The sequence below is a fragment of the Acomys russatus genome, chromosome 27 (genome assembly GCF_903995435.1).
Source record: "Acomys russatus chromosome 27, mAcoRus1.1, whole genome shotgun sequence".
Taxonomy (NCBI): Eukaryota; Metazoa; Chordata; class Mammalia; order Rodentia; family Muridae; genus Acomys; species Acomys russatus.
Window position 1 is genome coordinate 8,196,069 of NC_067163.1, and position 26,600 is coordinate 8,222,668.

The window sequence follows — 26,600 nt, forward strand, 5'->3', positions numbered from 1 at the left end:
TCTCCTCTGTCCTGTCTCTTCCTCCCAGGATCCTCTCTGTCCAAAGCCCGGGGTACCTTCGCTTCCGCCCCGTCCTTCTGCCTTACCCAGGTATATTTATTCAGCCAATCAGGAAGGCAAGGTTCAGAGCAGTAACAAGATCTTGTGAGCCAGCAATAGCATCAGAATACATCAGACCAACCTCCAACACCCTCCATTCTCCACTCTCCTGTAAGAAACCCCAATAAAACTTGTGGCTCACCGAGTTGGATTTCAGTGGCATCCATACTTTGGTCTATCATGGCATCTCTATCTGGGGTGACAGGAAAAGTTCTGTTACCCAACAGCTGCTTATTTAGTGATATGAGGGGTAAGATCAGTTCAGGAAGAGTTATTTGAAGATGGAATGTTCACGAAAAGCTGTTAACACTGATGGAGCCATATGCGCACAGAAATTACATCGAAGCAAAAGAGACTGACAGCAAATACCAACAAATAACCTTTACAATGTAACTTCTTGGTCTTTCATTTTCGGAGAAAATCATATAGAATGAGCGGGTTTATGACAGACCCTTTTCATTTAGTATAGATTTGTGATTGGAAAACAAGAGTTACTGGGCTTTTAAAAAAAAGTATCAGAATTGACAAGAAATAGGAACTTTCACTGTGGTTTGACAATGTCTCCTTCTCACCTCACTCTGAGGGACTAAAGAAAAAGCACTCAAAATATCACTCCTAAAGGTACAATATAAAAACAAATAAATCACTCTACCAGCTTAAGTTATGAGAAGTTCCTATACATTTTGTTTAAAGCTTTAAACAGCGATCGCCACCTATGACCTAATTAACCACCTATGGCCGAGGTAAGCCCCAGGGAGGGCTGCAAGAGTTTTCACTAGGACTGGGAAGGAGGCTGTAGCAGGAGTGAGAGAGCAAAGAGCTCTCCCAGGAGGGGCGGGCTGGTGCTATCCCAGACAGTGCTGCCTTCTCCCCCAAACAGACTGAGCTAAGACATGGCCAGCTGCCACTCAGGAGGAAGGCAGTCGGCAGCATTTATTAGAAATCGAAGACATGAGATAAATTATAATTTTTATACCAATAATTCTGGTCTTCGGTTTTATTGTTTTTCATTAGTCGTATTTTGAATTCAACATAAAGAAGCAGTGAGTGGTATAGATGTTCTAGATCAGTGGTTCTCAACCTATGGGTTGTGACCCCTTGCGGAGGTCAAAGGACCTATTACAGGGGTTGCCTAAGGCCATGGGAAAACACAGATACTTAAATTATGATTCATAACGGTTAGTAAAATTTCAGTTATGAAGTAACAACAAAAATAATGGTATGACCGGGGGTCACCAGAACACGAGGAGCTGTACTGAAGGGTCGCAGTATTAGGAAGGCTGAGAATCACTTATTTTCACAGCAGATGGGATGGCTGTCAAAGGAAAAACGCTGCTGGTGCACTTCCTGACATCCACTGTCCGGTGGATTCAAACTTCCTGGACTTTTTAGATGAACTGATGGTTTTATAATTCCTGGTAATGATTTTTATATGATTTCTGATTTGATTCAAGCACTTTTAAGAAGTTAAAAGTTAAGATAGTTGAAAGAAAGATTAAAGTTAGAATCAGAAGCAGAACGGCAAAGGCTTCATGGGTTAGGAAAGGAGATCAGTGAGCTTTCACGTGTTACAAGCACGTAAATTCCACTAGAAAGAAAAGCAAGCTTGGAACAAATTAGTGATCAAGGAAAACATTCATTCTAGGTTAAGTCTAGAGATGAGGTCACAGGTCTCGGTGAGCACCATGAGAGGAAAGGTCCCGAACAGGGAGTGGGCAATTCAATTGTGAGCATAAGGACAGACAATAGATGATTAGCTACTTTACCTATACAAGACTTCAAAAATAAGACCAAAAACAAGACCTGTTTTTTGGTAAAAACCTTGTTAAACTATGACATGAAAAACTATTGCTTTGAACTTATAATGAGTTTGTGGAGTGATAGATAAAATTATTGCTTTAAAAGATAGATGAAGAATGTTTGGTTAGGCATGAGTGTTGATAGGAAAGCATGTGATCAATAACCCTGCTGTAACTCCCTCTTGCATAATGAGAAAATATGTAACCTATGGCTATGAGGTAGTTTTTCTTCTTATGTAGAGAACTTTGTTTTAGGGAATAGAAAAAGGCTAAAAGGGAAAAAATAAAGTGTGGGATGCTGGAGTGGGAGCTTTGCTCCACCGACTATCCACCAAATATGTGTGAATGTGTCTGTCTGTCTGTCTGTCTATGTGTGTGAAGCTGATGGAGCTCTCTCTTTAGAGTTTGCTCCATCCACTCAGTGTGTGTGTGTGTGTGTGTGTGTGTGTGTGTGTGTGTGTGTGTGTGTAAAGTTGTTGGAGCCTGTCTTTGCTTCATCCACAAAGTGTATGTTTTTTCCCTCCTTTTCTTTCTTTACCGTTTGGCCATCATCGCTGGCCCACAGATCACCACCAGTGGCAGCCTAAGCTAGGTGCCATCCGCACTGGCTTCTAAAGAGTTAAGAGTTACAAAGAGTTCAGCATTTCTCACCAGCTACAAGCAGTACTGCCACCATCACCCTGCAACCCTGGTTGCCAGAAGCACTCAGCTCTGGCCCCTAAAGAGTTAAAAGAGTTCAGAGTTTCTCTATGGAGGCAGGTATGAGCAGTCCTGGCCTACTCTCACCACTACCAGTGGGAGCTCCTTCCTTCTGACTGAGAGAATCAAGCTTTTTACCCTCAGAAAAAAAGTCTGCTGGGTGATCAGCTGCCAACCTTATGCCCATGGCCGCAGTTTACTCTGACCTGTAGTGTCGAACCAGTCACTGACAACATCTATTTTTTTTAAAAAATGTATTTATTAAGTATAGGTTGTTTTGCTTACATGTACACCTGCAGGCCAGAAGAGGGCACCAGATCACATTATAGATGGTTGTCAGCCACCATGTATGTGGTTGCTGGGAATTGAACTCAAGACCTTGGGAAGAGCTGGCAGTGCTCTTAACCTCTGAGCCATCTCTCCAGCCCATCTATTAAAAAACAAAAACAAAAACAAAAAACCTCAAATAGAGTTGTTTTAGAGGTGAAATATTCTTCCTATTAATTTTCCTGAGTTTTCTACAATTTGCCACACAAGAAACTGCTGCATTAGCAGGCTTATTACAGAAGCAATCTACTTTCCACAAAACAAAACAAAAACACAATCCCACCAAAAACGTACAGTTATTTCTTCAGTTACTCATGCCTTACAAGCGTTCTTGTAAATACTAGGACCCAGAGAAAGAACAGCCCAAAAGCTTTCCTTTACTTTATCTGAAGTTAGCGAAGTTAGAAAGGTTTTTAAAAGTTGGCTAGGTGCTTTATAGATGACACAATAATTTGTTGCACAGGACAAGCATTTATTAGCAGGGTTTATTTTGTTTTGTTTTGTTTTGTTTTTTGAGACAGGATTTCTCTGTGTAGCCTTGGCTGTCTTGGACTCCCTTTGTAGACTAGGGTGTCCTCAAACTGAGAGATCCACCTGTCTCAGCCTTCAGAGTGCTGGGATTAAAGGCGTGCGCCACTACGCCAGGTGAGTCAATGTCAAGTTTAGAAGCATCTGTGAGAAGAGGGAGCACAGGCGTAGAACCACCCCAGAACGCAGGAGACAGCCAAACACTTATTAACCAATAAAGCGTTTGTGCCCTCTTCCAGTGTGGCTTATAAAAGGGCTTTGCTGCTCAGTAAAAGAGCGCTTATGCCCATGTTGGAACATAACATCTGTTTGAAAATGGTTATGGGTTATGTCCTTTCTAATCTCTGAGATGGTCTTACTCTCCCAGCCACCCCACCCACCCCACCCCACCCCCACCTCCCCCATGCAATTGGGTGAAAGTGAGAACTCACTGGGCTGAAGTGTGGTTGGCAGCACAGTTTTCCAGACCGGGGGGGGGGGGGGGGGGGGGAGGGGCCAGGGTGGCTGGGCCACAGAATGGGGACTATACTAACTTGTTCATGGTTTTCTTGCTTGCTAAGAAATTAGTTTCCTGCTTTCAAAGCAGATACTTAGGAACTTGCCACTAGCTGCCGCGCGGCCTGCCCAGCAACTAACTGCACAAGGGAGAAGGATGTTTTAAACACAGAAAAACCACACAGCCTCTACTCCCATCACAGGAACTGCACTTCCAGGACCTCAGGGTGCTAACCCAGAGATGAGGGTCATAGGAGCAGCAGGTTGGCCTAGCAGACAAGCAGACACTGGGTCTTGTGTCACCATCGCCCCTTGCCCCCCTGCCAGCTCCACCCCAGCGCTGTTACTGGACGAAGAGTGTCCAAGAGACAGGTGTTAACACTGAGGCTCCAGTGCGGTCCAGGGACAACGAAGGCCCTGCCAGCGGCAGTCGGAACCCAGCACGTGAGACGGGAGTCTTCAAGGACCTCCACGCCGCTTGGGCCCCCCAAACTTCCACATCCCCTCGGATGCCGGGTACCTCAGGATCCATCTTGCCCCGCCCAGCCCTAAACACTTAAGGTCCCAGAAGTCCTACGACCCCTCATCTCTCAACGCTTAGGGCCTTCAGCCTACCACGTCCGTTGGGCACAACAAACGGAACCCCTCTACCCATTGGGTATCTCAGACCGACCCTGTTTCCGTTCACTTTTCGCGCTTCCTGCCTACCGTGCTTCCGATGAGCAGACATACTGGACTCTCCTGGGCCCCAGCTGCCTCCGGACACCCGGCGCTTCCGGATTCCTCTCGTGTAGGCCCGCCCACAATACTAGGAAGGCCTAATCAGGACTCGGCTTCCCGGCCTCCGGATGTCAATCATCAAAACCGGTGGTTGATTGGTTCGTATGAGGCCTGGGCGTGGCTTAGGCTCTGCCTCTGGGAGCCAGGCTCTGGAGCCTGCGCAGAAGGCGGGCAGTCAGGTAACAGCTCCTGGGGTTTGCCCCTCTGATGGACTTGGGCTAAGACACAGCTGGGGACTGTACGAGCTCTGCACAGTTGCGGAACTTGGGGTGCAAGCTGGAGAAAGGTTGCCAAAGAGAGAAGGAAGACCAGACGAAGTCCGTCGAACACCTGCCATCCATTCCGCAAGCCCCCACATCACATCTGCTGTTGGATTGCTGCACCACAAGCCGGCGGTGCCCAGCGACAGCGTCTCTCCTCAGCTTCACGTCTACGGATCCCTCTCTTTGTGTCGTCTTCCCATCTGAACCACTTTGCTTTTAGCCCAGCGGTGTTGTCTCGCTGGAACGCTTGGATCCATTCTTTTTCGTTCTTGACCCTTCGTCCTTGAATCGCTTCTGTAGAAACACGGCCTGCAAGCTGGAGTTAATCCGCGTTCGATGGCGGGGTGGGGGTGGGGAGGGAGAAAGGCCGGGCTGCTGGTGTTGCTGGGAGTTTTTTGGAATAAGGACTCGGACATCTGTGACAGCAGAAGAGAAGAGATGTCACCGACGGACTGAAGACATAGTAGCTCCTGAAAGGCCTGGGTTGGGATCCAGTTTGTATTTGCGTTTTCTTCTGTAAAACCACAAGGTGGGGTGGGCAAGCAAGGAGAAAGTTACAGCGAGCAGGCTTTTTAGGACAACACGACCCAGTGTTTCTACTATTTCTCCAGGTTATTACGTTCCAGGTAGCAGGTGAAGGCATGCTTAAGAAATAATAGTACAAGCGGTGTTTGAGTAAATCACAAAATAAATCAACAGATCAGTACCTAATAACTGGACTTTGCTGTTTTATTCCACTTTGCTGGTGAAGAGCATGGAAGAAGCAACTTTGATCTGTCCACGGAGATGTGGAAAACTGATCAGTTAGTGGCTTTAGTTCTCTCTATTGAGAGGAAAGTGCATTGAGATGAAGCAAGAGACTATTGTCAGCCGCTTGCAATAAGGACGCTGTTGGTAGTTAGCATCTAAGTTGTGGCAAGAAGTACTCCGAGAAAGGTATTTTCTGACTCATCGGCAGACTGGTCTGTGACAGGAAAGTGGATGTCTAGCGTGGGTTCAGGGTTTTGGTTCAGAAACTGTAAAGTTGGGGTTTCAGGTTGATATGGGGATCCTTTGGGAAGCCTTTTGTTAAGTAGTGCTGTGTGCACTTTGATACATAAACTCAGAAGTTCATGGAGGCAATGAGGATGACCACAGGAGCGGTGAGGAACTGAGCCATGTGACTGGCATGGTGGTACACACCTTTAATCCCAGCACTGTGGAGGCAGAGGCAGGCGGATCCCTCTTAAGTTCGAGGCCAGCTTGGTCTACAAAGAGAGTCCCGGGACAGCCAGGGCTACACAAAGCAACCCTGTCTCAGGAAAACAAGAACAAAAAAGAAAGAGAAAGAAAGAAAGGAAACTGAGCCACAATGGCCTCTAACCTTTGGAAATTGAAAGCCCCAGTGCTGGCCCAAGGGAAGGAATGATTATAGAGGACGGTGAATGACAACCACCTACAGCCAAGTCAGAGCAGAGGTTACCTGTGTCCATGCACAGTTGGATTTGTTAAGGGCAGGTCTTTGGGACTGGTTATAGTAATTTCATTGGAATGCTAGACACAAAGCATGATGGTTAAAGAAAAGAGGCGATACTTAGATGTAGGTCGCTATGCCATTTCCTGCTGTAGTCCCCAGGAGCGCCAGCAAACATCAGTCTCAGTCGACCACAAGCACCATCCACTCAGCTGCAAGGCTAGCCGTGGGAAAAGAGGTTGCTTCCTTCTCTCTTACACACATACTTACACAGAAAGATCACATCTAACTTGTTTCCTTTTAAAGTCCATCTCTTCCTCACTCCTACTGCTGTTTTCCAGCTCTTCACTACCAGAAGAGAACATGAACAGAAGAGGTAAACAAAAACAAAACCACCCCCTCACACCAAACCAAACCAACCAACCAACCAAAAGACAAAAACAAAAAACACCCCCCCCCCCAAACTAAAGCAATCACGTTGGGCAGGAGAGATGGGTCAGAACTCTTGCTGTTCTTGCACAGAACCTGGGTTTCATTCCTCACACTCATGTGGTGGTTCACAACCCTCCAGAACTGCATTTCTAGGAGATCTGATATCTTCTGTCCTTCGAGAGCATCATCAAGCATGCACACTGGTGCACACACATACATTCAGGCAAAATACTCATATACGTAAAGTAAAATAAACATTAAAAAAAAAAAAAAAAAAAAAAAAACCTCAGTACTGTAGCCCATTACAGGACCAGGATGAAAAGAAAACAAAAAGAGAAACAGAGAAATCATTTGACAAAAATCTAATATTTGTTCATCATTTAGAAAAAAACCCAACAAAACCCTCCCAGTCAACAATAAATAAAAGGTGATTTATTCAACTTGATAAAGAACATTTAGAAGCTTTCCTACAAAGATCAGGAACAGGGCAAGGATATTACTCCCTATAACCACTAATTTTAAACATCAAACTAGAAATCCTAGCTAATGCAATGAGACAAGAAAAGGAAATAACGAGACTATATATTTGGATGGAAGAAATAAAAACATCTTTGTTTGCAAGTGACATGAAGAAAATCCTAATGTCCTGGTTAAAAATCCACATAAAACTAGGCTGTGTATTAGACATTATTCCCAGTCCTTCAAATGTGTTTTAAAACCTCCCAAGTCACTGTAAGTCTACATTCCCGATGGCCTCACAGTTCTTAATTTAGTCATTTAGAAGAAAAGGTTAGTCTCTTCTTGTCTCTGGGTCTTCAGACCTGTTCTTCCTACTATCAGAACTTTCCCCTGCCTCACTCTTTTCTCTCCTAAATCCTGTTCTTCTGGGGAGCTTTGGCAGAAGTCAACCTCTGGCTTCATTCACCTCATTGACATCAAACTCTGATGGTGGCTTTCTTTGACATTATTGGAGTTGCTCAGGAGGGGAAGCAGAGAGGAGAGGGAGGAAGGAGGCGGCGATTGTTAAGTACCTCCCACTATTCCTCTCAGAATCTTCAATAGGGTTGAGCTCCAGTTGCCAAAAAGAAAGATTGTCCTGATCACGGGACCATGAAGGATGACACATCCTTTATCAGCTTTCCTTCCCTTTCCCACTCTTTTTATTCCTGTTTAGTTCCCAGAGGTAAGTCTTTCAAATAAATTACCCACACTCAGATCTATGTCTTGGGACCTGTTGTGGGGCAAACGTGGAGGGACACAATGTATCGGCCTTAACATCTAGACTACTTGCTGTCCCTTGCATCTTCTAGCAACACAGTATATTTCCTTCACAGAAACAAACTTAGTTCATGGTGACATGTCACTGCTGTAAGTTTAGTTACATCTCAAGTCTGGATGTGTGCTCAGTGACAATCTCTTTTTCTGTCTTGTTCACAAGTCCACAAGACAGAAGTCCTCACGCTAAGTACCACAGTACCACTTGTGTTTCTCTCCTCGGTGTCACGGCACGAGATAGCACGGAAGTGAATGAGAGGCAGGGGCACACGTGGACAGGAGTAGAAAAACGCATAATAGAATTTTCAACTTCATGTGCAATCTAGATTTTTGTTTGAGGCTCGGGAAAGCCATTATTTCACATTCTTTCGAGAGAGGAAACAAAGTTGAATGTGCTAAAACACTAAATAGTTATGTCAGACTTCTTTGATTCATTTAGGTATCTCTCACTTTCGCTTTTAAAGTGCACTGCAGTTGATTATGTGAGAAACATCTTATGGAAATTGTTTTTAATGTGAAGATCTTGGAATTTTGTGTTTGCTTTTAAAGTGTACTGCACTTTATTGAATTGATTGGTTATATGAACTGCATCTTGTGGAGGTTGTTTTTGTGTAAAGGTCTTGGAATTTTGTAAAGTCTTGGGTCCTTCCCCTGTCTCTCTTCTATTCTCATCTATTTGTCTTTCAGTAAATATTCATCCTGCTGATTCAGTTTTGGTCACATTTAAACTTCCTAACACCAGAGACAAAAGCCCCCTATTACACTCACATGTGCGTGGAGCCTAGTGACGTGCCCAAGGTTAGGCAGGTGTAATGGTAGCTCGCCAGAGCTCAGTGTCAAACTCTGTCTTTAGATGCCGTCGCATTTTACTCTAGGCCACAGGAACTTTTCTAGAGTGGTCGACAGATCTAAGAAGGATATCCCCGTGAATCTAACTAGGCTTCATCAAAACATGGCTAATTAGGCTGAATTTGCCAGACTGTTACTGCTTGTCTTCAGGACTTCTCTGAGATAAAAAGAATATATTTTTTTCCTTTGTTCCATCCATACATCTATATGCTGCTGCAACAAACGAGGGGCTGAAATGATGTCAATACTGCTTTTCCCTGTGTCTGGACCAGGCTTACTAATAAAGATTGTCCCTCATTGGGGGGGCGGACCCCTGATTCCAGTGAGCACCAGGACCAGTAGTTTACTGGTGAAGAGGTAACAGGTGGAAACAGATTGTATTGACAGCACCCAGAGGAGCATTGTTTCTGTCTTCTAGCGCTCCCTCTGTGACCTGGGAGCCCACTAGGACTTCATCAGGCAGAGTTCTGTGTACCTATGCGTCCTGGTTCACATTCAGCTGGACCTTCCTTCCCAGGCGCATTGGCTTGCGTGTGGGTTCCCACGCTGACCAACAAACCGAGCACTTGCGGTGTGAGACCTCCCTGCTCCCCGGCCCGGTACCGTCTCTGTCCTCGAGTGACCCAATACTCTGCGCGCAACAGTTGGGACCCGCTGTGCGCGGGCTCCTCGGCCTTGCGCGCCACGCGACCTCCGGGCCAGGCTTGCCATTGGCAGACGCACGGCGGCCTGAGCGCTCCCCCTAGGCGCGCGCCGCTGGGCCCTTCCTCAGACGGAGCCACGCACCGGCCGCCCCCCAGTGCGCCGGTGCCTCCCCGGGCGCTGAGTGCGCAGGCGCCGGCTGTGAGGACCGACCGTGCGCCGGGCTCGAACGGGGTCGGAGCGCGCGGCGGCGGTGGCAGCGGCGGCGGTGGCGGCGGCGGTAGCGGCGGACAGACAGACCGAGGATCGACGCACAGACCCAAAGATTCTGGAGCTTGGGAGCTGGCAGCATTGCTGTGCGCGCCGCCTGGCCTGAGGGGTGGCCACCTTGCCATGTCGCTCGGCACCCACTGAACTAGGAAAGCCCAAGGATGTCCGCTCTGAGGAAGGTGCGAGACGCGCGGGGCCGCGGGGACTGGGATGAGGGGACTTGGGCGCTAAGTGGCGAGTGCCGTCGGGGCAGGGAGGGGGCGGTGCTGCGATACCGACCGGCGTGGGCCCTTCCTAGGCGGCTGCGTTGCGGGTAGGAGGCTACTAGGAAAACACTCCGGGAGTGTGAGAAGACTCCTAAGGGCGGCCGGTGCTCCGGGGTCCGCCACTGGGGTCCTTCCGGGCTGCAGCGCCCCGTGGCAGGGTTTCTGGCACACAGGTTCCCTGGGTGCAGGAGCGAGGCGGAGGTGTGAAATTCCCCGCTCCGCGAGGCCGGATAATGGGGTGCAGCGTGGGGCGCCAGCCTGCGAGGGGCTCTGGTGGGGCAGTGGGGGAGCGACCTGTTTCCCCTCCCCCAAGCCCGGGTGGCCACCCAGACCCAGACTGGGAATGAATGAAAGGTGCTTGGAGCCGGTGTTAACGGGCACTACTGGGGTCGCGGAGGCGGGGAGGGGCCACTTGTGCCCTTTGCAGCAGCCGTCGCGACCCGCAGGGCCTGGGCCTGGGGGTTGGGAGGAGGTAGCCGCTGCTGAGCTCTCCAAGTGCGAGCCGGGAGCACGGGGGCTTTTTTAGGGGTGGTTGCTAAGCGAAGCGCTACCCAGCTCAGGGTTTTGTAACTAAGCCTCCCCCGGCAGCTGCTGTTGCTGTTCTCGGGCTCTTTCCCTAACGATCGCAGAAGAAATAATGAGGATGTAATTATTACAGCCCTGCGCGGCAAAGGGGTGGGGGGCGGCACGCACGGGCTCCTCTGCTTGGCGCCGGCCAGGTGGGGCCGGGCAGGGCAGGAGATTGCTCTACCACCCTCCTGGAGCGGCTGGGTGGTGGGAGGTGCTGCTCTGGGACCCGAGGCAGGCGCTGGGGCTCTATAGCGAGTTAGGTGAGGTGGGCAAAGGGCAGCAGGCGGCTCCCAGGCGGGCGCAGAGTGTCGCAGGTGGAGGGGACCCCGGAGCGCCGCGGCTGTTTAGCGATTCTCACCCGAAACTCACAACACCCTGTGTGGCGCTCCTACACTTTGGGAATGCTGTGCCAGCAACCCGCATGTCGCTTCTTTCTTTCAAATAGATGTCAATTCCGGCCCGGGTCGGAATCCAAATGCGTGATTGACTTATCAGCAGAGGCTGTGTTGTATTGATGAGACTATAAAGCGAACGGGCAGCGAATTCGCCTTCGCTGTTGATGAACTCTGCCAGCCCAGGATGTGGGCGTTTCAGGGCTGGGGATTAAAGCGCAGCAGTTTTTCCTGGCGTCTAATACTTGGAGGCGGGAGGGAGCTATCTGGACGTTGAGCCTTGGGATTGCTGTTAGTGGCCAGGGTGGGTACATCAGCCTACAACCTTGAGATCTGACCGTTACCTTGGATGTCAGTCACCTGTGTCTCACAGAAGGCTCTGATTGTACAGTCCGTGAACTAATTAACTGCATTTGTAATGAGAAAACAACCTGGAGTCTCAACATGGCCCAAAGTAGTCCAAGACCGCTTCAGGGCAGTGTACAAGTCCGAAGCTGACTTACTTAATTCAACCTCCCCGGCAATATAGAGACTTAAAGTACATTATAACATGATTTTTTTTAATCTTCATATTTTCTGTGGAAGTTACTACATAGCCAAGGGCAAAAAAATTGGTGATATGATGAAAAAATAATAATTTTTGGCAGGTCAGGTTGTTACTCTGGTGTTTTTAAAAATGCTATTAATCAGGATTCTCCAGTAGCCGAATTGTCTTGTGCAGGCAGTTGGGTGACTCACGCAGATTAGTTTCCACGGTAATTGTGAACTGTGCATACCGCTTCCTTTTAGATTATGTGACTTTTTCATTACTTACAAGAGAACAAATTAGAATATTTTATGCCCCACATCTGGCCGCGCTGCTGGCAGGCCACAGGGAGCCCTCTGCTTGAGCACATCTGGGTCTGGAGAAACATAAACCCAGTGACAGACGATGTGGAGTAGACGGGGAGTCTCCGCTCCATAGGGCTGGTGCAGTAAAGGTGAGGTTTCTTCTCTGAGAGGAGGCACTGTGAGCTAGCTAGCTGTTCCCCTCTGAGATCCCCTCTTTCAGTCAGTAGGTGTGGAGCCACGAGCTCTTGCTCTGGCCTGTACCTTGGTACTGTAGGTCAAAGGGTAACACACCAAACAGTAAGCGGTAAGCGAGTGCTATGCCAAACAACGTAATTAAAATGAACACCCCCCTCCCCTGCCCGCCCCGTGGAACTTTTGTTTTCCCTAGAGAAAGCTTCCAGGCTGAGCAGCGCCTAGCATTGTTCCCTTTGCTGCCCTCAACCTTCCTCAGCCATAGTGAAGTTAGGCTAAGCAGTGCTCCGGAAGAGGCAAGAGACTCCTTTACAGATCCCTGATATGCTGTGCCTGAGGGCACATTGATCAGGGTAGCTCCATAGCAGTGTTGTCATCTCTCCAGAGTGACGTAAGCGTGTTCCTCTATGGCAATCTGTTGCTTCTCCTATTTTTGTCCACTTCATTTTTGACAGTGATAGAAATTCCAAATCGAATATTAGAAGCAAAAATATGCTTCTTAGAATTTAATTCATGTACCAAGAACGCGATCAATTGTGGCATTTTATTAAGTGTTACAGGATTTTTACTGCTATATTATTCTTTTGTAATTATATTTGAGGCAAAAACTCCTTCATCTCAGTTGCCCAAGGAGTGAAGATATACACTTTGATTATAGAATTAATGAGGAAGTTAATTAAATATTATTTATTGACCCTTGGAATGGGTATGCCATGATCATGCATTGGCTACAATAAAAATAGCTGTGATTCATCATTTTGGCCAGATGGAAGTCATATTTAGAGCATTGCAGTATGTTGGCTATAAAAGAATTAGAGCTTTACCACACAGGAAGTTAGTGGGCAAAACATTCTATGCAGTTAAACTTGCTCTTAATCAACCATAGTTCTAACTAGCCTTCGGTTTTCACCCTTTAAGCACTCACATTTGACTAGCAGCTACTGAAATGTGCTCAGTTGCTTCTTGGTATTTGTGTGTGGAGATCTTGAGTGTGGCAATTCACTTGTATTCATAATAAAAAACATTCCGGGTTTTTAGGAGGCTGCGTGTCCAGGGTCTGCTTCTGAGAAGGTGAAGGGTTGTAGGTTTCCAGGCTGGAGTGAAACCTGCAGCTGCCCTTGGTGGGTCCTGCCTTGCTGCACTTGAGAGCAGTGGCACACAGTTTATCTGCTTCTTAATTAATCTCTTTGGCAAAGGTGATGGGAATTAACCAGCTGATTTTCCTTGATGCTGCTCTGCCATTTTCCCTGAAAATGAGAAGGCCTCTCCAGGGCTTCTTTACAGCGTCCCTTTCTGTGTGCCCAGGAGACTATTGTTCTAGGTTTTCTGGGGACCCTGGAGGGGTGGAATTCTGTGAGAGCTTTTGCATCTGGTGTTGCTGGGGAGCTTTTCCTGCTGGTGCAATAAAAAGCCAACGCTTTTAACATCCAGCCTTCCTCTCCTGACCTTTCAAGAACTAGTGGCCTTATTGGTTGCCAGGACATCAGTCATGCAGTGTGAGTCTACTCTGCTTTGGAGGTGCCTCTCATTCTCAGGGTGTGGCTGTGGTGGGCCACCTCCTTCCAGTGGTGGGATGGATGAATGGCTGGGCACATCGCAGGTTATGTGACTTCTGAGAAAAGGAACCTTTTAGGAAATGCGGATGTAAAGAGAGAAGACCTGAAGCCACTGTAGCTAGATCACAGCCTCTCTAAAAACTAAGCATGTTTCCTCAGCCCCTGTCTGAGGAGGAAAGAGGGTCCAGGTTATTTGAGAGAACCAGCTTTAGCTGCTCATTCAGATACGTAAACGTGGAAATTCTCCTTTTGAATTGGGTCTTTTGTTCCTGACAGCCAAGTGGCATAGGTAGGTTTTTTTTTTTTAGCTTATTCAGAAATTTCAAGTAAAAACTTTAATTTTGGAGCAAGATTGGTTCATTATTACATTCTTACATGTTCCTACCAGAAGAACAACAACAACGAAAAACTCGAACTAATTATTTCTGAAAAGGAATAGATGTTTGGACATACCCCCCCATCAATAAAATTATAGCAAAAAATTTAAAATAGCTTTGTGTATCTAGTTAGCCATTGGTTTAAAAATAATACCCCATGCTGTGCATGCAGAGGGAGGCCGAATAGCAGGCACAGATATACAGCTGGAAAGTAAAAGAATGTATTTATGCCCTAGAGCCAGTAGAGTAGCCAGGCAATATGGAAGCATAAACTTGTGTGCTTAATCGACATTCATCTTACTGTTTCTGCACAAGGTGACAAGTGGCATCTCATCTTGTTTTATAAAGTAAGACTGAGTTCAGTTCTGCCGTCACCTGCGTACACAACTGAGTGCCATTTACCAATTGGTTGGCCTTGCTGTGTTTTAATTACCCTTTACCAAAAGGGGCATAATCTAATATTAACTTGGTGGGATGACAACATGGATTAAATGAGTTGATGGCGGCAGCACTGTGAGAAGAATGGTTGGAACGTTCAGTAAGTCTTGACTCTTTTCAATTATGAAGAAACAAAGCCAGTCTCAGCTCAGTTTCAGCCAGCAGTGCTATAAGTTATCACATTACCCTGACTTCTGAGAGTATTGTAGTATTCTCACTTACTTATATATTTATTTGTCAATACTTCAAAAGACAAATTTAAGAGGACTTAACCAACAAAAGCATGGAGGAAATGTTAATAAAATAGAAAGTGCCAACAAGGTAGCAATCATCAGCGTTAAGGACATTTTGAATGTTACGATTGACCATGAGCTCCCTAGGAATTGTATCAACAGAACTCAAAATACATAAATCTTTACTTGGTTCCCTTGTTGGGTGGACATCACAAATACATAAAAACCATGTAGGTGCTTTCCCAAGCAGATCATATAGAGAGGAGTTGGGGCTGTAATAAAGTAGCTGTTGTATAAATGTGAAAGTATTTCTCTTGATTGTGTATTAGGATATGCTAAGATGGAAACCAAAACCAAAAAACCTAACTACAACCTAGAAGAGGCCATGTGTGCTTTTCCATTAGTAACATGCCAGCTCAGTGCCGTGACGGTGAGACCGCCGGTCTTCATGTCTTTGCATTGTTCACAGCCATATTATAGTTAATGGTAAAGATAGTGTGAGCCATGGCGTATATCCTGTGGACAATGCAAGCTTTTGGGTTTTATGTATCTACCTATTTCCCAAAGCCATGGTACATGGTGTTTTATTGTAAGGGAAGTGACCATAACACGCTGACGGTAACAGCATGTGGAGAGAGTCCTTATACTAAACAAGTGCTTTTAAAATTAAAATGAGTCTACCACCGGAAAACACTTCACTAATTGAAAGTACCAAAAAACCAGATATGCATTTAATACATATACCAAATGTTATCAGTTAGCTTCACCTGGCTTAAATGTGCTCAAAACACTGGTATCAGCCTATAGTCTGTGGGCAAAATTATCTAACAAAACTTCTATATTATAGTTGAGTGTATTATAACTTATCTAATAGCTGTATTGGAAGCCAAAAATGGAAGGGTTGCATGGGTACCCTTCTGTATCACCGTGAGGTTGAAAAGTTGTAAACCCAGTTATCACCAATTAGAGGCCAGCTAATGTGAGTTATCTCTGACTCATTGCCACTTCTCCTTGCTGCCCTATCCTACAGAAAGTCTCAGAAAGCCTCAGAAAGTCTCCTCTGGGCCAGCACATCCCCTGTGGCATGCCTCACACTGTGATCTTCCCCAAATCTGCTAAGAATGTGGCTTTGCGAGAAAGAGTCTTTGGTTTTATTTGCCCACTGCTCCTGACCCAGGAAGAGCTGTTGCATCAGTGAGTGACCTCAGGAGCTACATTCTGCCCAATGTGGCACCAGTATTTTCCCAGCTCTGACTTGGAATTCTCTTTTGTTCTTCTATCACCAAAGTATCTTTTGTGGGAATCCTTCACCCCCAAACACTTCATCTTGTAACTCTGTTTTACTCTTTGTCCCTGATTTGGCCTAGGGTACCACACTTTTGCCACACTTACTAACGTTTTCTTTAAAAAAATTTTTAATGTGTGTTTTGCCTGCATGTATGTGTGTTGCCATGTGCACTTCTGGTGTCCTTGGAGCCAGAAGAGGGAGTCAGACTCTTGGTAACAACTGGAGTTGCAGACAGTTGTGAGCAGCCATGTGGGCTCTGGGAACTGAGCTTGGGTCCCTTGGAAGAAGAGTAAATGTTCATAACCACTGCGCAGTCTCTCTCCAACCCTTGATACTGCTTATTTTCCATCTTTCTCTCGTACTTACTTTTCCAGACATAGTAGAACACTGCTTCCCCATGGCACATTTCCCAGGCCTGATGCCAGATGAAGTCATCTCTTAGTCCTTGCTTTGTGCTCTAGGAGGGCACAGACCATGGAAAGCACACCAGGGCACCAAGGCCATTTGCTGTCCTTGGTACTGGAAAGATAGCTATGAAAGGGACATAACTACCAATCCTCAATATCTTTCATAGTGTGTGTGTGGACCTTGTTGCTCAATAAACACTGGGATGGTAAGTAGCTCCATAGCCACTATACAGCTACCATGAGGGTCCTCAGTCAGATTTTTTAAGAAAAGATTTATCACTTACGCTATTTTGCCTGCATGTATGCCTGGAGGCCAGAAGAGGGCACCAGATCTCATTATAGATGGTTATGAGCCACCATGTGGTTGCTGGGAATTGAACTCAGGACCTTTGGAAGAACAGACAGTGCTCTTAACCTCTGAGCCATCTCTCCAGACCCCCACAGTCAGATAATAACCCATTGCTTCTCTGAGTTGTGTGGATATAAGTGAGGTATGAAACTTTAGTGCCACATCAATGGGCTTGTATATACCTTGTTTATTTGCTTTTAATGTGAAACTTTTGGCTCTTTAAAATAACATTTTATGGCACCATAACATTTTGATATCTGCTGAACAAATCTATTTTAACTATTTTCTAATAAAAGCTTAGTGTAAAATCTATATTATAGACAATGTAGAGATAAATGGTTGAAAGTTAGTTTCAAGATTATATTGAGGCCATTTTAGTGTATAACATTTCTGAATCTAAAACAAAATGTTCTGGTTTGTCACTATAATTAGATTCAAAGTTTTATTTTTGTTGTGAAAGATGGAATATACAGCTTTCCCCCCAGACAAACCAAACAGTAGAAATATTTAATATTTTTCTTCAATTTATCCCTTTTCTTGTTTCTATAATGGTATTTCTTAAACATCACAATGCTCAATCAAAAGAAAACTTTCTTTGCACGTAGTTAGTTCTGGGATATTCACTTCTGGGAACTTATCCTAAGGAAATAATTGTAAACTAGCAAGAGTAAGTAATTGGACACTACTAGAGCTTTGTTTCATGGAATAATACTGGAATGGAAGGAAAAAAAAAGAGACAGGGTAAATTTGTTACAATATAGCCACAATATAAAAATGCACAGCCATAAAAAGATGGAACTTAAATATTTAATGGTACAATATGATCTTCCTATACTGTGAAGTAAAGGAAACAGATTACAAATAGCATATCCAACACCTCCATGTCCTTACGCCCCTGTCCTTGGCCATGATAGGAAGACTGGAGGGTGCCTGGGTAGCCAAGCAAGGATTCAACTCCATGAGTCCCATGTCTTGACAGTGAGTAGTCTGCAGACCTGTCAGCTACATCATCATACCCTTAACATTTCCCTCTGCCACTAAAGCCTCTTGGCTGGTTTCTGCACCAATAGCTACACCAATAGTCAAGGACTTCCCACCAATGCCTCCCACAGTCAGTGAGCTCCTCCCACAGTCAGTGAGCTCCTCCCACAGTTGGCGAGCTCCTCCCACAGTCGGTGAGCTCCTCCCACCGTTGGTGAGCTCCTCCCACAGTCGGCGAGCTCCTCCCACAGTCGGTGAGCTCCTCCCACAGTCGGCGAGCTCCTCCCACAGTCAGTGAGCTCCTCCCACAGTCGGCGAGCTCTTCCCACCGTTGGTGAGCTCCTCCCACAGTCGGCGAGCTCCTCCCACAGTTGGTGAGCTCCTCCCCTCTTTGTCCTCCTTCCCTCCTATTCTTGTGCCTCAGAACTTTGAGCCTTTCTTCCTTGTTACTTGCTGAGTAACGTACTTATTAGTAGCATTTGCCTAAAGTAGCATTTACTGAATGCTCACTGTTCTTCAGGTATTCTAAATGTTAATTCAGTGTCACCAGGGTTAATTCTTGTGGAGTACTGGGAGGTCAGCAGAGATGCCACCTGCCTGTTGCTGGACAGGAAGCTGAGGAAAAGAGATTTTATTACATTATGGCGTCATTGACATAATCTGGCATACCATAGTGTGTTGGGCTGACTCTGCAGCTGAAATTTGTAGCCCCTTGGTGGAATAGATGTCCTAAGAGGACAGAGGTTTCATCTAGCTTGATCACTGTTGTAACCCAAACACCTAACACATTCTTGGGCATGAGGCATCAATCCAACATTTGCTGAATGAGTGAACTGATGAATGAATAGAGTCAGATAGAAAATTTACCATGTATATACAAATGCTGAACTAATAGTGATTAGTGTATCAAAATACATTTGGCATCATGTATAGTAAATCTTGCTAAAACAACTGGAATATTTGTTAGTTCCTGGTAGGGTTGCTGCAAAGTGTCACCATGGATCTTCTAACTGTGGTGTCTTCCACTGCCTTGGTGTCATCCCTACTGAAAAGCATGACAACAGCCATCAGCATTTGAGCAATCAGGTTTCTAAGTGCTGTAGCCACTTTGAGCTGATGCTAACACAATGCAAGCAGGCCTCTGGGATTACTGAAGTGTCATGCGGGCTTCCTGGGCCTGTGAGTGTCTCCCTGCAAGGTGCACACTCTGTACTCCAGCATTTGTAGCTGGTGGCGCTGACATGGTAAGGAGAGAGGTCTCTATGGCCACCTAGTATATCCTCAGCAGGGGAGCAGAGCGTGTGGAGGGTGGTATGGGAGGATTGGATGCCCAGCCTTCCACTCGTTTCTGTCTGCCGCAGCCTTTGTCACACCTAACCAGCAGGTGTGGTGGGGTTGTAGCCCTGAACAGACCCAGAAGGAGAAGAACAGAGAGGTTAGCCATGCCGCTGGGAAGTCTTGTTGTTCACCTTTGCAGGGGAGAAACCTTGCTGGCGATCTCTGAAAGTCTTTGTTTCCCATTTCTCAGTAACCAGTTACTGCCGAGAGCAAGAGCCACTGTTTGAGGCATTAATAAATCTTAATCTGCTTCCAGGTTAAGCCGCCCCTCATTCCTCTGCACCCATGCAGAGGACAGATGCCTGGGGAAGCCTGGTTCTCTTAACATTGGGGAGACCAGGGCCTGTTCACAATGGCATCCGTGACGTGCTTCTGAGTCTACATCCCACCTGTGGAAGGCGATGGCTTTGTACTTGAAAGAGGCCTCACGTGGATTCTGCATGTGCATTAAAAATAAAAAAGATATTTTCAGTATCATAAAGTAGAGAAGTAGAGCTCTCCTTTGAGAATTCATTAAACCACTGTAGTAAACTCGTGCTTTATCATTCATTTATCCATCCACAGGACTGGATTTGCCAGCAGAAGATCTGTAGTTCTATGACTAAAAGGGTTGAGGGGATATCAGAAGGATGTGGTTCATGTTGGGGACCAGGAAAAGACTGAAGCAGGTGTAAGTAGGGGAGGTCCCTGACATTTCAGCCATAGAGTAAGCCAACAAACACCATTGTCCATGTCTGAGAACGCCCTAAAGCTGGCTCATTGTGTCCCTGTTGTGTGACAAAATTTCCCTGGGAAGATACAATGCACATGTCTACTTGTCCCAAATAGAGATATAGACCAAAATGCAGGTACCACCCAAATCCAACTTGATGAACCGTGAATCGTGCTGGGGTTATTTCCAGGGATATAAGTGAGAGATCACTCACAAGAGCAGAAATGACTCAAAGACAGCTGCATTACCAAGGCCCACTCCAGCATTGATGACAGCTCACCAAACTGGGAACCTGGAGCTCACTGCACCACCTGTAGGCTGGAGAATGTCCTTTCTAAGTGACTCAGTTGTTGTAAACCTCTGCCAGGAAGCTCAGCTGGTTTCTGCTCCTTCTAGACAGCTGGTCTGGTCTCAGTCTTCTTTGCAGCATTCATGCTTAGTCTGACAGGGCAGGGCATTGTGAATCTGATCAGTTTCAGGGACTTCCTGAAACTATTTTGAGTTGTTTACCTTTTGGCTAGGTAGTTTCCCTGTTAGATGGAATGTTTCAATTCCAGAGGAAACTGTTAAAACTACAGTCGCATATCACATGCTGCTTTTAAATTGTGCCTGAGTGTCGGGATCCTGGGTTGCTAGAAGTAAGCACACTGTGAAGAGAGACTCATTACTTCTCCTCCTTTGCAGAACACTGGTGTCTAAACAAACAAACAAAAAGCAAGAAATAACTGTGCTGTGTGTGTGTGTGTGTGTGTGTGTGTGTGTGTGTACATGCTTGTGTGTGCATGCAGATTCATGTGCTTATACGTGTGTGGAGGCCAGAGGTTAGTGTCAGGTGTCTTTCTCAGTCTTTCTCCATCTGTTCTGTGGAGAAAGAACAGAGCCTAAACGTCACTCACTGTTTAGACTAGGCCAGCCTACTTTAGGGATTCACCTTTCTCTGCCCTCCAGGTGCCGTGGTTATAGGTGTGATACAGTTCTCAACCTTTTACGTGTGCTAGGGATTCAGACTCAGGTTGTCTTCTGTGCATGCCAAGCATTTTACCGACTGAGCCATCTCATTAGCCCCAACATCCTTGTCTTGTATCATGTTAAAACACGGTAGTTTAAAAAGAAAATTCTTGTGTGTGCACTGGGGGGAAGTACAGATGCCCAGTGATGCAGATTTCTTAATAGCAGCAGCCATCCAAGGTATTTATCACCTGCTGTGTTCAGCTCTCCCAGTTCTGCCTGCGAGTGCTCCATTTCTTTAAATCTCTCTTCTGTAATACATTTAGGCTCCTCTTTGAAATGCATTTGTATGTTTCAAGGGGACAAGAATAGGGGAAACCCAGAGGTCAATATTTTATTGTAAAGCTTGGTGATGTATTTCCTTAGCTACCAGACCTTTTTTTTTGTTTTGTTTTGTTTCCCCTGTTAGCTTTTGTCATACTGTCTATCTTTTCAGTGTCCTCTCTCCTCAGAAGTGTTTTGTTCTTGTCTTTATGTGGTGACAGGATAGGAGACCATTTGGGCTATGCCCATGCATCGTCTCTCCCCCTGGTTCTTCAATATGCATTAAATATTTAGAAATCATATAAAGGAATAAATTGATGTGTTAACAGTCACCATTAATTCTGTGGCCTTGAAATAAATATAATCTGCTTCTTAGTGTACTTCTTTACAATTATTTATCTCCTTGATTTTTAAATAAAAGTTGACAAGTATCCTTTTTAATTTTTTGCTAAGAACAGTTTGATTTTTGCCTATGTTTAATATTCTAGTATATAATATAGCCTATTCGTTTCTTTTTTGTTGTTGTTGTTGTTGTTGTTCAAATTTAAGTTACTTTACTCCAATTGGCTTTTACTTTATGATCCTTTTGTCTATTTTCTGAAACTCCAGATAATTTTCCTCTGGTAAATTGGCTAAGGCTGTATTTAGTTTATTGAGGTTGCTATAATAAATTGCCATTAAGTCGGTGGCATGCAATGACATAGCATGCTGTCTTGCAGCTCTGCCTACTAAGAGTATAAAATGCAGGCTATGATCTTTTCAGTCTCTTTCAGCTTCTAGTGGCTTCAGGCATTCTGTGGTTTATGGCCACAGAAATCTAGTCTCTTAAGTCTCTGTATTCGTGCATGCTTTCCTCTTGGGTCTCTCTAAATCTCTGAGCCATGGGATACTTCTAGTGTACTTAGGGCCTTTGTAGTAACACAGGATTGACCTTTCACCCAGAAGTCCTTGATGAGCATACTCATGGAGACTTTTTTTTCCAAATTAAGGCATGTTTATAGGTTCTGGGAATTTGATATGAACTCCTTGGGTACAACTTTGGTCATCTCAATAACATAGCCACTCCTAAGAACTTTATTTTATTTAATTAATTTATTCAGATTACAGCTCAATTGTTATCCCATCACTTGTATCCTCCCGTTCCTCCTTCCCTCCCTCCCACTTTCACCCTGTTCCCTTCCCCTAGGTCTGAGATCGAGGGAGACCTCCTAAGAAATTTAAAATGATCGCCGAACTGTGTCTTAGGCCAGCAGTTCCCACAAGCAGATGCTCATTTTGCTATGGTCTTTGCTGTCACAGGGATAACAGAAGCCAATGAGAGTATAGGCTGGGACTTCCTAAAGTGTCAAAGGACACCTAGGCTCCAAACAACAAAATAAAGGCTCAAGAGAGATGACAGAATATTTGGAATGTTTTGTGCCGGCCCAGACAAAGCTATAATGCATGTGATCCTTGAAGCATCTCGAGAAGAAAAACAGGGTTTATATATAAGTAAAGGATCAAAGAATTTAAGCCAACAGGTAAGGAAGGAGCTGGTGAGCATCTGAGAAAGGCCTGAGTCACAAAGGCATAGCAACAAAGGGATAGATTAAAGAGTTACTTTGTCTAAGCTACCAAATGGGTTCTCTTTTAAAATAATAACCACATGCTTGCTTATGTTTGGTTTTCAAGGTCACTATGGCTAGGCCCCTTGCTTCATTTGCCTGGGGCCTCCCCTTCTCCCCAGAGCCACTCGTGTGTCTGCCAACTGTGTGCACCTTGCAGCTGCCCCTCCTGTGCCTCCGGCTGATCTGAGAACGCTGTGTTCTGTTTTGTAATGAAATGTAGACTTCCTCTATGAAAAGACTTAATGGGATAGATTTTTTTTTTTTTTTTTAAGAATTCAAGCTGGCTAAATTTAGTCTCTGAACAGTGTCCAGTCTGGAAATTAATCTGTTTTGAAATCTTCATCTCAGGGCCCAGTCTTCCACCTGGGAAGGTGCCCTGGCCAGATGGCTGGTAGCTGGAAATTTCTTCCCGTTCCCCTCTGCTCTCAACAGGTACTGCTAGCCTTGTCCCTCCTGACAGCTTCCGGTACTTGTAAATAGACCTAAATGCGCCGAGCCCTTGGAGCAGTCGCAGTGGTGGTTCTCTCTGTCAGCAGACTGTCTTCTGACTCTCTCACTATGTTCTGGCACCTTCCCCTTGAGGACATCACAAATTATTAGAAGGCTACAAGAGGTTTGCTTTCTTCCCAGTCCCTGACTTTGTCCTTCCACCAATGCTTAAGTTTCTGTTACTTCTGGCTTCTTTTTCTTAGGCTTAATTTTTTTTTTTCTCACAGAGAACTGGTCACTTCCTGTCACCATATGAGAGGAACACCATCGAGATCTCTGAACATAGCACCAGGACGAATCCTAGGTTCTGAATCACTCATTTTTTTTTTTTTTTTTTATCTTCCTGCACTTGGAGGCAGGGCAGGAGGTGTGTCCTGTACTCTTATTGTGTCCTCGACAGTCCATGTTCATCCCATTGACATGCCAGAGTTACCATGGACAGGCCGTTTCAGGTTTTAGAATAAAGAGGAGGAGCCGAGCCCTACTCCTTGCCGACTTCCTGTTGTCACCAGTGGGCTGATGAGCAGCAAACACTGTTGCATTGCACCTGTCCCTTCTACTCCTTGGATGAAAAGCTGCCTAGGGGGTTCCCATGCCTGTGGCTACAAACTGAATGAGACTTAACCCCTAGGCTGCAATTTCCATGGTCAGGTGAGAAGCTCAGACATGAAGATTTCATTGGTGTTTGGCAAGCAGAGGGGGCCTGGGGGCAGGGCCTGGAGCACCAGCCTGCCAGAGAAGCTGTAGAGACTTAGCAGGGTATTATGTTCCTGTGTGGGAGGCAGCACTGAGGAGCTCTGTGCTCCCGGCTTCAAGCTGCTGACCATGTGTTTGGTACCAAGTGCAGTGAGTTCTGTTGAGGAGGTACAGGTCTTGGAATCTTCTTTGAAAGTTATAAACAAGGAAGTGGAAGTGGTGGCCAGGAGTGTTGGAGCAAGGTGTCCTGGGAGCTTAGTTCTGTGCCCATTGAGACCTGTCATGGACAGCACAGCTGGACAGACAGCAACCACCCTTCTGTGTCCTTTGCACTCTGCAACTTAAAAAGGGTACTTGCGCTGTGTCCTCAAGACGCCATGCCCCTCCAGTGTTCTACTGACCTTATGTCATTTCCCACAGAGTGCCCCACTGACTGAGCCATCTCCTCAGCCCAAGATGTGCTTCTGGTGGGCTTTGTGCTAATGACCATGAGAGAGGCTTGCTGGTACAGCTGGACTCCCGTGCTAGTGAGTGAGTGAGGAACAAGTGGGCAGGGGCACTGGGGCCCAGAAGACGAGTGGCACCTTCAGTGGGTGACGCTTGTGAATGAGGTGGGAGAGGGTTATGGGTAGGTATGAGAATATACTCATTTGAGTCCCTGTTCCCAGTTGTTAATTTTGGAAATATGGCAAAAAACTGTCGCTCTGATGCCTGTTTCCCCTACATTGTTTGCTTTCTTAAAAGAGCAAACAGTTACAAACTAAGAGAGACTTTGAACTTGGTGGACTTAAGTCAGGAATGGCGATCTCTCTTTTGTAGAAAGGAACACAGACACACTGAAAAGTTAGGTAATCTTTATGGGTGGGACATAAACCTGAAAATTTATACTAGTGTAACAATATGGTGTAGATCTTCCTACTTCTCCATAGAGAAAGGATAGGACTTATTTATCTGAAGAATTACTGCTATGTACCTCAAAGCATTAACTTTAAAATACTTCAGAAACCACCCCATCTTGGGGCAGCTAGCTTGTTTTCCTCTCTGTATTTCTGGCTAATAAAGCTATGCTTTATTTACACTAAGGTCCTGAGAGGAAATCAGGGAGTTCAGTCAATAGGAAGAACAGGAACTAATTAAATCATAATTATACTTGGTTTAAATGTTTACTTAGGGAAAGCATTGAGAGAATTACTATAAGATAGGGGGCACAGAGGGTCTTGAGTTTGGAACAGGTATGTAGGGACAGCACTGTAGGTGAGATACTGAGGATGTGGGAATGCCATGGAGGTTGGATGGAGGCACACAAGGAGACCAGTGGAGCATCTGGGAACCAGCCTAGAAGCTGTTCTGAATTCTTTTGTGCTCTTCAGTTCAAACATCATGAAAAATGTGTCAGTTCATTAGGTTAGGACATTGACTACTGGTGTTTGGATGTCTCACACTGCTGGATTTTTGTTCTGTTTTGTTTATAACGTTCACTGTAGATTGTAGTTCTGAAAGTTTAAGCTCACTGCAGCAGGAACAGCACACACAGGCTGTGCTGTGTGCATGTCAGGAGTCATGTTAGGAGCTTGTAGGTAGCGTGGTGTTTTGCAGTAAGGGTAGCTACAACAGCGTGTGGAGGGACTCAGGAGTAATGCACACAGGGTTCACCATTACCTGGAGTATGGACCAGGACTAGAGGAAGTTGGGGGTCACCACTGAATTTTAATCGTTATTGAGTGGTAAGGCTGATGCTGGGCGTGGGAGAGCCTTTGAAGCTGTCCTTCCTGTGTGTGTGGAGTATGTGTGTATACATGTTCATGTATGTGTTCAAGTGCATGTGCACACAGAAACCAGAAGTCAGTGTTGGATGCCTTCTTCCATCATCCTCTATTTTATTATTTGTTTGTTTGTATTTACGTTGTGTGTGTGTGTGTGTGTGTGTGTGTGTGTGTGTGTGTGTGGCATTGGCCAGGGTGTGTGTGTGGATATTAGGGAACAAATTGTAGGGCTCATTTCTCTACTACAATATGACTCCTGAGGGTTAAACTCAGGTCGTCAGACCTGGCAGCAAGACCCCTTACCCACTGAGCCATCTTGCCCACCCTATTTTATTTTTATTTTTTAAAAAACAGGTGCTCTCACCGAACATGGAGCTCATGCTTTCGCTAAGCCGGCTGGCCATCAAGCTTCATGATCTGCCTGTCCTTGCACACCCAGTGCTAACACTATAGGCCTATGCCACCATGATCGACTTTTTATGTGGGTGCTGGGGATCTGAACCCAGGTTTTCAGGCTTTCACATCTAATACTCCACCAACTGAGTCATTTCCTCCCCCTGGCCCAAATGGGCTTCTGGTGGGCTTTATGCCGATGACCATGAGGAATTCTTGCTGGTACAGGCTGGGCTCCCATGCTGGTGGGTGTTCGAGGAACAAGTGGGCAGGGGCACTGGGGCCCAGAAGATGAGTGGCACCTTCAGTGGGTGACGCTTGTGAATGAGGTGGGAGAGGGTGATGGATGAACACTGGTTAGGAAATGACGTGGTTGCACTAAGATGGGCAGCAGTCACCGGGTGGGGATCACTCCAAGGCTTTCTGGCCTCTGCCTGCAAGAAAAGGGTGGGCAGGCATCAACCCACTCCTTGAGAGTGTTCTCAAGCCTTTTTATTTAGTATGGAGCAATCTTGTGCATCTGAGATTTTTAAGATGTA

General features: G+C 45.8%; 1 protein-coding gene and 1 long non-coding RNA gene across 2 annotated transcripts in view; one reads left to right on the forward strand and one right to left on the reverse strand.

Moving 5' to 3' along the window:
• Erich1 (glutamate rich 1) overlaps positions 1-4,681 on the reverse strand; it is a 66,434-nt gene extending 61,753 nt beyond the window's left edge. The window contains exon 1 of the mRNA XM_051169702.1: positions 4,656-4,681. Within this exon, the coding sequence (XP_051025659.1) occupies positions 4,656-4,677 (22 nt within the window). The 5' untranslated portion in view covers positions 4,678-4,681. The remainder of the gene's footprint in view (positions 1-4,655) is intronic.
• A 5,193-nt stretch (positions 4,682-9,874) lies between these two features.
• LOC127210056 (uncharacterized) overlaps positions 9,875-26,600 on the forward strand; it is a 412,763-nt gene continuing 396,037 nt past the window's right edge. The window contains exon 1 of the long non-coding RNA XR_007833257.1: positions 9,875-10,090. This is a non-coding gene — a long non-coding RNA (uncharacterized LOC127210056). The remainder of the gene's footprint in view (positions 10,091-26,600) is intronic.